The 12,355-nt window shown below is 40.0% G+C and overlaps 1 protein-coding gene across 8 annotated transcripts in view; it reads right to left on the bottom strand.

The window, feature by feature from the left end:
- Positions 1-12,355, bottom strand: part of SEMA4D (semaphorin 4D) — a 167,110-nt gene that overhangs the window by 42,162 nt on the left and 112,593 nt on the right. For all 8 annotated transcript variants that reach the window (XM_074953104.1, XM_074953106.1, XM_074953100.1 and 5 more), the window contains 4 exons: positions 12,098-12,273; positions 11,844-12,000; positions 10,508-10,730; positions 7,377-7,492 (listed from right to left, as the gene is read on the bottom strand). In XM_074953104.1, coding sequence (XP_074809205.1) covers positions 7,377-7,492; positions 10,508-10,730; positions 11,844-12,000; positions 12,098-12,273 — 672 coding nt within the window. The remainder of the gene's footprint in view (positions 1-7,376; positions 7,493-10,507; positions 10,731-11,843; positions 12,001-12,097; positions 12,274-12,355) is intronic.

Here is a 12,355-nt window from a genome sequence, read left to right as displayed (position 1 = left end):
ACACAGAAGAAGAAAATTAGGACTTGAGGGGGCATATTATAAAATACAGATATATACTAGTAGAGGACTGGTGGGAGATGAGGGAAGGAGTACTTTGTTTTTAATAGTATTTTAAAAAGGCAAGGAAGCTGTCTCAGCGTGGGGGTGTGGAATAGATGATCCCTCAAGGTCCCTAGCAGCTAGGGTGACCAGATGACCCGATTTTATAGGGACTGTCCCGAGTTTTGGGTCTTTTTCTTATATAGGTTCCTATTACCCCCCACCCCCTCTCCCGATTTTTTCACATTTGCTGTCTGGTCACCCTACTGGCAACCCTACATTTCTATGATTCTATGATCTTGACAGTGTTCAATGACTGGAAAAATGAGGAGGAAATTGTGAGCGTTATGAGCGCTTGTAATAGGAGTAAATATTCAACTTTAAACCTAAGAGTCATCCATCGATTTAGAGCTGGGAAAACAACAGATTTTTCGGTTCACTGGCAATTCCAAAATAAAAAAATGTGTTTCAAGTCAACCACCACATTTTCTTTTGACAAAACTGAAATCTTTTATTTAAATTTCAACCGTTAAAAAAATCAAAAACATTTTAAAATAAAAGAAAATTGTAAAACTAAACATCATTTTGAACCAAAAAAAAAAAAAATCAAGACGTTTTGTTTCAAAAAGGTCAAAACAAAATGTTCACATTTTTTCAGAATTTATATGAAGTTTTGTTGTTTTTTTAAAACCAAAACAATCTGGTAAAACTGACATGAATTAGCAGTATTGTTGAATCTGCCTTTCTGAAAAAAGTTTTAGATGAAAAATTTCACTCAGAGCTGCGCATGCAAAGCCCATGCTGCTGAGGACTCCAAAAAACAGGAACGTATGGTGGGTTGTGGGATCCACACTGACACCAACATCTCAGAGACTCACAGTTACTACAGAGTAAGGTAACTTCTCTCTTCTGAGTGTGTCACAGTGCGAATCCCACTGCAGGTGACTGGCAAGCAGTATCCTTCCTGGACTGTGGAAGTGAGGAGTTTCAGTTGCATTAGACAAATAACTGAAGTACCACTCTCCTGAACTTGGCATCAGACCTGGTTGCTGTGTCACAGACATAATGTTTAACAAAGGTCAGTGGGTTCTTCCACGTTGCTGCCCTGCAGTTCTCGGATACAAACACATTCCTAAAGCAGGTCAAAGATGCTACCTGTGCACTGGTGGAGCATGCCTTGATATTTGGAGGGAGAGACTCAGCAAGTATCTGACAGCAGGCAGAAATGCACTGTGATCCACTTAGAGATCGTTTGTGATGAGATGGCTTGGCCTTTTGATGGGCTGGATATGCCCATAAGGAGGCAGGGAGACCAGCCTAAAAGATTGGTTAAGCTCTGTTAAGGTAATATAACAAGGCTCCTGAAATGTCCAACATATGTAGCTTCTTCTCTCCTGGGGCTAAATGAGGTTTCAGGAAAGACTGGCAAGTTGACTACTTTAGATGAAATTATGAGACCACTTAAGGATGAAGTTAGGTTGTGTTCTCAGAACGGTCCCTATGAAAAGAGGCATTCCTTCCTGTTCTGCAGAGCGCCATAGTGCAGATCCTGATGGACAACACATCTGTAACGCACTTACAAATAAGTAATAAGTAAGCACACAGGCACTTGTTCATCCCCTCTCTGCCAGTAGGCCATCAGACTGCAGACTTGGTGTCATCACCATGAAGTAAACCCCACTGGCTCTGCACCTTTCAGGAGTCAGTAACAGTCTGGCAGACCTCTTAAGCAGACGTATACTGACATGAGCATGAGTGGTCATTGCAGAATTCCATCACAGAACTGATATTTCACCATCGGGGGACTTCTACAATAGATCTGTTCATCACAGAGGACACCACCAAATGTTTTAATTTCTGCTCTAGAGGGGGCATGAGGCTGACCACCTTATCAGACACCTGCCTGCTCCAGTGGTCTCCAGGCCTCCTGTGTGCCTTTCCACCAATTCTCCTGAGCTTGAGAGTAGTATCTAAGGCTACTCCAGACAGGCTATATTGATTGTGATAGCTCCCTACCAGCCTGATGGCTTGGACGTTGGCTGGCTGAGTACTACCCACAGGGACCATTCTTGACAGGTTTGAGAAATTCTCATGCTGCCCAGGAAGCCATCTGCTAGGAAGACTTACTCCTCCAAATGGAATGGTTCTCCGTATGAGCAGTCCAACATAATTTAGACCACATCAAAGATCCTCAAGTACTTGCAGCATTTGAAGCATGCTAGATTGGCATTTAGTTCTCACAAAGTCCACCTTCCTGCCATGTCACATTCTGATTCAGTCATATTTGGTTTCACATCTGATGGTATCAAGGTTCCTCAGAGGCCTCCTGATACTTACCCACCTGTCTCCTATGTGGGATCACAACATCATCCTCCTGAAATCAGTGAAGCCTCTGTTTGACAGATCACCTTACCCTCAAGGTTGCCTTTTTCTGGTGATTGTCCTTTCAGCTTGAAAGGTTAGCAAACTCCAAGCCCTTATTGCTAGACCTCCTTACAATGGCCCTAGGCTCCAGGTCGTTCATACGTACATTCAAATAGATCTGAGACCATGTCCCTTGCATCTGCAGATGGTTCTGATGGGTTCCCCAATCTATCCCCAAGGTGTCCATGATGAATGTCATAATCAAGAAGGGGGCAAAGAGGGGCACCCCCTTTTGTATATTTCCTGGGCCCAGCCACCAAGTGAGCTTTCGCAGGACGTAGGGTGAGACTGTGATTCTCTTGATCATACAGTACTTGGACAGAGAGTACACTGATCTCAGCCATAGTTCTAAGGGTTGCAGGTGAAGTCTGGCAATTGGCATCACTTACATACTTGCCAACATGTGACCTTGTAGCCCCAGACATATCCAACATCACTGTTGGATTTGATTTTATTGGATGTATTTATTGTTGGATTTGATTATTTGCCATTGACTGGAGAGACTGCAACCTGTCCATTCTCTGGGAGATAGGGCAATCCTGGCTAGCCCGGAAATTGTCAATATGTTGAATATATGAAATTTCTCTTATATGACAGATGTCTCCTCTCTAGGAACTCTAAAATTCTCATAAATTCTTGAAACAACTTTAAACCATCCAGCACTGGCACCAGTGCAGAGACACTGCCTTGTCGGGTGATGAAGAGAGATTTTTTGGTCATTGAGTGGGGCCAGAGCAGCAACAATGTCCTGAATCCAGTTCTTGGTAGTCCTCTCTCTCCAGGTCTGGCCAGGGATACTGTTGGGGAGAGCATCCTCTTCTTAGAGGGCAGTGGAGATTGGCTCCTAGAAGCACGAGGGGTGACACGAGTAAGCCCACTAGGACTATGGCAGCATGCTGTAAGGCTACTGCTAGCTTGTTTGATATTGGCCAGTCCACAGCCATTCCTGATGGGGGCAGTGGTTGAGCCCTGTAGGAACAGCTGACTGGCCTTTTGGAGATACTGCCCTTGGATCTCAGAAGAGAGGATTCTCTGCTTAAAGGGGGCAAGAAGACATGCCCCGGTGACAGGGAGAATGAGTAAATCTCTTCTAGAGACAATGCTAAGGTATAGGCACTCTCATTACACAGTCTGCAGTGGTACCCAAGATGGTCCTGCTTTCTTGCAGGGTCATGTCAGTTCGCTTTATTTCAATTGTAGGGGTCGGTATGGAAGCTTGTGTCACTGGTACTGGGATTGGTGTCGGAGAAGTTTTTTTCTCCGTCACAGGCTACTCCTTATCAACAGCCTTCAGTGCTGTGGGGGATTTTGTGGGTCTCTCTCCTGAGGCTTTAAGAGGTTCACCTTTGTGCAAAGACAATAAGCTCCACCTGGATTCTCTGGCTTTGCGTTTGGAGAGGCCCCCTTGGAGCTGGGCTTCAATACCGGTGGTGTTGGTGTCAGTGCACTCTGCTTTGGTGCTGGTGATGCTGATGCCAAAGCGAGTGCCAGTCTTTCCTTGATGTTATCTTTTTCTGAGCTGGTCTTAAGCACCACATGTCTACTAGATGAGGTGCTGGTAGAAGCTGCCTTTCTCTTCAGCTCTGAAGACACAGTCATTGATTGTTCTAGTAGACAAAACTTCAACCGTGTCTCCCATGATTTACATGCCTTCACGGAGAATGAGAGGCATACTAGGTATCTGCTTAGCACATGGGACTCTCCTAGATAGAAGAAGCATCTGCTGTGCTTGTCTTTTAATGGAATTAGTCTATTGTGGGAAGGGCAGGCTCGCAGGTTTATAATCCACCATATTGCAGTACCTTGTACAGGAGAGGGGTGTTTATGGGGATATGACCATACAAATTCAGTCCAGATGAGTCTAGGTCATTCACAGCAGTTCTGAAGAGTTTGGGCAAGAAGAGTTCTGAAGAAGTTTGGAAAATTTAGCTAGAGTGGGTTAGACAGTTGTCAGGTTTCATCTCGCTGCTCCAGGCGATATCGGGGACCTGGGAGAAGGTTGCAGTCACCCTGCACCTTATGCTCCTGCATAGGAGTCTGAGTAGACACAGTGCCCCTACATGACCCTAACAGACACTGCTGTTCAAGAGACTCCAATCTCATGGGCATGAAGCCCATGGGCATGCACATCTACCGTGGGATCCACGCTGACACATACTCAAAGAACCAAAAAGAAATTGGTGAGAAAGTTGTGGGGGAAAATGGAAGAGGAGACATGACTACAAAGGAAACATTTAATATACATATTCTCCCTGTGTGCGCAATGGTTACCATTAAAAAAAATATCAAGGGTTGCTAACAGTTGCTAATTGCACATTGATGTTTGAGTTACTATTTTATTTCCCTTTACTTAGTGATTGAAATAAATACAGTATCTGTTGGTTAATACTGACAGACTGGCAATTTGTGTGTGTGTGTGTGTGTGTGTGTGTGTGTGTGTGTGTACGTGCGCATTTTCCATTGTGTCTGGTAAAATTAAACACAGAACAACCCACTTCTGAATATTAAAATATAATATTAAAATATTATTTTATATTAATTTACAAGTTTTATTTTAATAAAATAGTTTAATACAATATCGTAGCATATATTGAATTAGAACATAAGAACGGCCACACTGCATCAGACCAATGGACCATCTAGCCCAGTATCCTGTCTTCTGACAGCAGCCAGTGCCAGATGCTTCAGGGGAAATGAACAGAACGGAGCAATTTAGAGTCATCCATCCCCTGCTGGCCAGTCCCAGCTTCTGGCAGTTGGAGGTTCAGGGACACCTGGAGCATGAGGCTGCATTCCTGATCATCTTGGCTATTAGCCACTGATAGACCTATCCTCCATGAACTTATCTAATTTATTTTTTCCACCTAGTTATCTTTTGGCCTTCACAGCATCCCACAGCAACAAGTTCCACAGGTTGACTATGCATTGTGTGAAGAAGTACTTCCTTTTGTTTTAATCCTGCCGCCTATTAATTTCATCGGGTAACCCCTAGTTCCTGTGCTATGTGAAAGGGTAAATAACACTTCCTCCATACCATTCATGATTTTATAGACCTCTATCAATTCCCCACCCTTAGTCATTTATTTTCTAAATTGAACAGTCCCAGTCTTTTTAATCTCTCCTCATATGGAAGCTGTTTCATACCCCTAATCATTTTTGGTGCCCTTCTCTGCACCTTTTCCAATTATTTTTTGAGATGGGGTAACCAGAACTGCACACAGTTTTCAAGGTGTGAGCGTACCATGGATTTATATAGTAGCACTGTCATATATTCTGTTTTATTATCTATCCCTTTCCTAACAGTTTCTAACATTTTTAGCTTTTTTGACTGCCGCTGCACATTGAGTGGCTGCTTTCAGATAATTATTTAAATAATGCTGTTAAAATAGTTAACATCCCAACAAAAAGTCATAAAGGCAAAAGGGAAAAGGAAGGAATTTAAATAAGTGATTAAAACTTTTTTTTAAATGATAGTTTCTTAATTATATGCCCTATATCATTAAACTAGCTCTTATCTCTCAAATAATTTGAGTGAAGAAAAGAAGAATTTTCATTACATTTCTTTTGAGAGTAGAAACCTTTTATTGCTTTTGAAATTCTACTTGCATAAGATTTTTCTGTGGTGCAGCACAAATACATGGAGGACATTGGACAATTACCTAGGAATCTATGGACTGGGAATGCGTTATCACACTGCAAACCCATCCACTAAAACAAAAAGTGGGCTCTCTGCATTTACAAAGTTTCTCTTCATCTTCATGAAAAATAGGAAAGCTTTCCAGTGACAGGTGCTGGAAAAACACACAGTGTAGGGCTCTATGAAAAAGAGGCAATACTGCTGACATGCAAAATGTATTTAAATATCAGACTCAGCACAACAAGGCATAGATTGCCTTTCAGATACAGTGGTAGCCTCCCCAGTCGCAAGCTTCACGGCATTTACTGATCACCACAAACTTGTAAAGGTTAGGATAATGATCTTACATTTATAAAAAGTCTTTCATTTCCAATGAGCCCAAAATGTTTACAAATGCAAGTAATTCCATTGACATTTATGGCACTACTACTGCGGGTAAAGATTACATGCATAAGTAAGGGTTTGCAGGGTCATGTCCCTAACTAGTGTACAAACTACATACAGAATGATCATCCACATCTTGTCAGAAAACCACCCAGCAATTGCTTGACAGTACAGAGCAAACTAGACTAGAGTTTAGGACATGCAGTGAAGAATCTCTTTTCCAATTGGAACAGCAGGGGAATTTCAGTAGGCAGAATGCAATGATCCATGCTGGAATGTGACCAGGACACTGGAATTAGACACACCTATTCTTATGAAAAGTACACTACAGAAAAATCTGGTAGAATTTATATCGAAATGAATCATATCAATAACATTTGCAGATGACATCCTTGCTATAGAACTCCATTTGTTGGTTTAAAAATTCCACAGAAAGGATACCATTCCCTTAAATTCTACAGAATTTTTCCATAAGGGGTAATGACTTCTGCTTTATATTTAATCAGAAAACTGGTACCTCCTGCAGCAGCAGAGTAGTTCCTAATATCATGCTGGGGAACTGGTTCTAGTATAGACTCGGGGAGAAGAATGCCACCTACTGAAAAACCACTATCTCTTTCTTCCCCACCTATGCATTCACCCTTGGAAGCTCCCCATCCACGTACCAAATGACCCAGCCTGACTCTCCTTATCTGGTGATGTCAGACAGTATCACAACACAAGATGTTATGGCCACAAGTCATATCCTATATTCTGAGTATTATTTCAGGGATAGTCACATTTTCCAACAAGCCCTTTTCTCTTTCTTCACACTACTGGGGTTACCTTTTTTTTTTTTTTTTTTGGATCTTCCACAAAATGTCCTCAACACAGTCCTGTTTTTCACGCTTACCTTTTTTGATGAAAGCAACAGTGTCTGAACTGGCTCAAAATTTTGGAAAAGCTGTATTTCTTCAATAATATGCATTCCATTTTCATAGCTAATAGCTTTATGCAGGGCTCCTTTATCTGAAATATCCAAGCAATATACCTTAGTAAGGACCTCAAAGAAGAACTGTGTGTAAAATGTGTATGTTTGCTATAGCTCGCATCAATGATCTTCACTAGAAGACTTCATGAATGATAATACTTTGTGTTCCATCAGACAATCTTGAAGTGCACTGTAAACATTAACAAATTAGGTCCCAACACAGCCAAGTAACATCAGTATTTCAGCCTCTATTTTACCAAGAGGGAAAATGATGCACGAAGAGGTTAATGGCCAGAGTATACTCCAACTTAAGTAACTGGTAGAACTTCTGTTCATTTTAACAGAAGAAGGATGAAATAAAAAACATTGGAAAATGTCCTTTTTTCCTGCCTGTGGAAATTCTTGACTTCTTGTCAAAAAACCAAAACCTGAAAAATTGTGGGGGTTTTTATGAAAAAAAATCAAAAGTTTTTAGACAAGCAGACGCTTCTCACAAAAATTTTTGTTTAGTCAAAAACTCAATCTTCCATAAAAAAATAAAGTTTAAAATGGAAAATTTTCAACCAGACATAGGATTAAGGGCTAAGTGGCTTGCTCAAGGTCACACTTAGTAACCCAGTCCATGTCTAGAATACTAGGAGCTAGACCCAGAACCCAGACCTTTTCATATCCAAGTCACATGCTTTAATATTAGATTATGTTTCTTCTAGCATATTCCTATGATTCAACCATTAGACTAGATTAAAAGAACCATGCCTAAGAAAATGTTCTCTTTAGCAGTTAACCATCATATCCAGTCTATAAAATCTAAGGTACAATTCTGTTGGAAGCATTTAATTGAGACTATATTAAATTTAAATAGAGATATTATGGCTATAAATGTGATTTTTTTTTTACTCTTGTGCAGCCATTAAAATGTTCCATTAATTATGTTTTCTCATTTAATTCTTGGAATTTCAGTGTATTTTCAGTTTGAAACAAAATACTGCAAAATTTGTTAGTACCTAGTACAAAGTACAATTTGAGCAACTGAGCCAAACACAACTGCTGGACTTGGTAACTGAGTTTGTTCAGGACCATGTTATTGTAAATGTGAGAGAGGAAAAATGTCCAGTTAGCATAACTGTAGAAGGAAGTGCAGAAAATCTGGATGGGAAATAAAGGGAGAGACTTGATAACACTGACTGACCTGAGTCCATGCCAAAATGTGTTCAGGCCAATTTGGCAACTAAGTGATGATGTGTTGTGCTAACAGCACAAAGGCTTTTCTCATTTTAAAATCCTGTTTTGTACCAGAAAGTCTACTGTCTTGTCAAGTATGATCCACCTGTCCCAGTTTTTAAATCTTTGCAGTATCTGTTTGTGTCTTTTTAAATTTCCATTCCTTACTGATTTTTAACCTTAAATCACTAATCTGTATTGCACTTGTGAACTAGGCCAATCTCCTTGTGTGGTATATTCATTTCCTAATTGGATCTGCTTCACTAAAAGGAATTGCTTATTTTATTTTGTACTAGAGAAGGCAAGTTATTTGAAGACTATTCATGAATGTTTGGTTAGGTCAGGCGGATAGGAAGAAGGGAAGGACCCCTCTGAAATAGACATATACACAGATCAAACACGGGAAGTTAAGCATTAAAGGAGACACATTTTTATCATGTCAATATGCATATAATGCCAAGAAAAACATAATTTTGTATTCTCCTGAATTTCAAATGCAGGGACACCTTGATTAAAGAAACTAATATGTACTTAAACACAACCGTAAGAAATAAAAATATTCCGTAATTGTGAAACCTTTGCATCAAAGGTCAGAAGAGCTTTTTGTTGGCTTAAATTAAATATAGCATGAAAATATCCCAGGTGTCGTTATCAGGCACAACAGATTCTAAGTTGCAGAGACCTACTAGTATAGCTGTATCTATGTGGTGTGGCATTTTAAAGTCACCCTTTTTCAGTATTACAGAAGAGTTCTTCAGGGAAATTAACAGTAGAGAGGAGGAAGAAGAGTCTCTCGGACAAGTCAAACACAAAACTATACAAAAAAGTGAACTCACTCTGTAGCTTTCTGGGAAACATTCAGATTTTTGTAAATTATGCAACTACCATTTCAGTTTCATAGATTTGCCAATGATCTTTTTTAAAACAAGGAATGCCCATTTTTGTGACATATACTGGACTGCCAAAAGCATGTCTGGGGTTTTTGTTTGTTTGTTGAAAGTGAGAGTCTCTCACTCTTTAAACTCTCACTTTTTTTTTTTTTTTCAATTAAGAGATGGTCAAGGTGAAGGAATGGCTAATCCTGGTCTTTTCTTTAGTTATTTTGATGTTAGATTAAAATATTTATTGGTCCCTGGCCAATCCTCGCCTTTTTACAGGCAGACGCCCTTCCCTACATGTGTCTCTTACATAAGCAGATGGTACAGCACTTGGCTCCCAAAGACAAAACTGACGTTTCATACAGCAGTTATTGGAGATGCCTGGGTAGAGGAGGACGAGGAATACATGTGACCTTCCCCTACCCCTGACCTATTTGTCTCCCTCCAGAGGTTGATCCCCTTCCTACAGAACCTGCTCCCCTCCTTTCCATCTGCCACCAGGAAGACTTAGGGCCTGTTTGCTTCCCTGAGCCTCTTTCAATTCAATACTTCTCACACTGCTTGTAGGGACAGGGGCATACAGGTGCATTGTAGGCTGCTGCTGCTAACTGAAACAACAGCTGGCTATTACCTTTAGGCAAACAACACTGTCAAAGGGTACTGTTATTGGCCTTTCCCCTTCTGCTGCTGATACAGGGAACTCTTCAGCAAGGAATGAAGCTTCAGAAAAGACGATGATCAGTTTGGAGGACCCTAACACATCTACAGTTAATTTTATGGGGATTTGTTTGTGGGGATATTTTTTTAAATGGACCAAGACTGGCCATCATGGCCCTTACTTTTTAAAAAGCATGGACACCAGTTGGTATGAAAGTATTGTTCATTCTGTTTGTTGACAATATATTTCACCCTACTGTACTAACAGAGACTTAAAATAGTGTAATGCAAACTCACCTGTACTAATAAACATAACATCATACATGCTGCCATTGAGTGCTGGGACTCTGTCTACCACGATCTGTGTATACCTCACATCTCGTTTAATTAATGTGGGTCTGTCCCCTATCGGGGCCACCGAGTCATCCATTAGAGGGTGATCTTTAACAAACTGTAGTGTTTTGTCTGGTAAATTTAGAGAACTCAGGTACTTCGCTGCTCTTGCCTCCTTGTTTATACACTGTCAAAAGAAAAATTGTATCATTTGTTTTTACCATATTGTACACTGTTGACAGCAGCAACACCTGCTTTTCACCAATCTTATTTTTAAAGTTATAAAACACTGTAGGAACATAGGCTCTGTTCTTTGTTATTTCTCTGTGCAGTGCTGAGTACAATGGGGCCCGAATCCCCACCTTGAGTTCCCAGGCACAAATAAATACTTACACACATACTTGCTGTTTCAAAGGGATCGCTGTTTTTTAAAAGATCCTATTGACATAGTATGATTGGGCCATCTGTAAAATGGGTCATGTATTTAGTGTACACCTTTCAAAAAGAATGTTTACTATATCTTTGAAAGAAGCCGATAGCTAAAACTGTGGAAGTGCACCTTTAAATAATAAAACTCAAACCAAACATACCTCTCAACAGTTTTTTCAGGTGTGTACTCATATTTTACAGCTTCCTGGTTTGCACAAATACCAGGTCTCAATTTGTAGCAGGATAAGTGAACAAATATATTAGGCATTGGACCCAACCAAAATATATATTTAAACACCTCCCCCGGGGCCCACACTTCTAAGCTACAGTCAGTTTACCATGCCCCTAAAATTAACTAATATGAAAGTAGAAAACATGTAAAAGCAGAAAAAGAACTGTAAGGACCCAATCCTATAAACACTAATTACTGTGAGTAGTGCTTCCTAGTGAGCAGTCCCACTGAAGTCAGTGAGATGACGTGAAAGAAAGGATTGCAGGATTATGCACTACTTTTGTTCCTATTGATCTATAATACCTTTTACACTATCATAATGTGCTGTGCCATCTATGTAATTATAAGACAATTCGTTACCAAAAACTGAAAAAATGAATATGAAAATTGTGATATAAACCAACTCTGTGAGCTATAAATAGAAACTACTTCATTGCTAGATACAAAACTTCAAGATCAATCAGTTGGCAATATGGCAGTGATTAAAAAAAAAAAAAGTTTTCTAAGGAAATAGTATCCGTATCAGGGCACATATATTAACTAATATCCTTCTCTAATATTTTCCCTGAATTTTTTATAGGTTCTTTCTTATGTGCAAGAGAAAAGGAACTGCCGTCATCCGAGTTTATCCACACTTACAGCTCCAGGTCGAGGTTTAGGAATCTCTCCATTGTATCGGACCCACTTTGTATGAGACTGTTCTACTGTGGCACTCTGCATATACTTTCCTTTGGAGAAAACTTCTTCCACAGTAGACAAGTTGTATGCACACACGGCTGACAGCCCCACATTATTCCTAAAATTAAACAGTGGAAAATGTTACCATCTTACTGTGTGGTGGTAACCAATCGAGATTAAATTCAATTTCTGGAAAAAGATTAAATGATACTCACAGTTGTGGGGTAAAAACTCCATAAATCACTGGTTCCTTCAAACTTGGAGACTTTAGAATAAAAACATCATTGATAATGTTGAAAATTAAATTCTTGTCAGGTGTGGTACAGATCAATCTGGCCTTGAGAAAGGAGGTCCATTTTTTCTGCAAAGTCCTTAATCCTCCTTGGTCCCTCTTTCAGAGGGGTTGAGGGAAAGAGAAGAAAATGTAAGGTATATTTTCTTTCTTAAATAAAGGTTCAACACATACAACACTT

This window comes from Natator depressus, chromosome 5 (assembly GCF_965152275.1).
Source record: "Natator depressus isolate rNatDep1 chromosome 5, rNatDep2.hap1, whole genome shotgun sequence".
Lineage (NCBI taxonomy): Eukaryota > Metazoa > Chordata > Testudines > Cheloniidae > Natator > Natator depressus.
The sequence above is the reverse complement of the archived record's forward strand: the minus strand, read 5'-3'. Positions and strand labels throughout refer to the sequence as shown.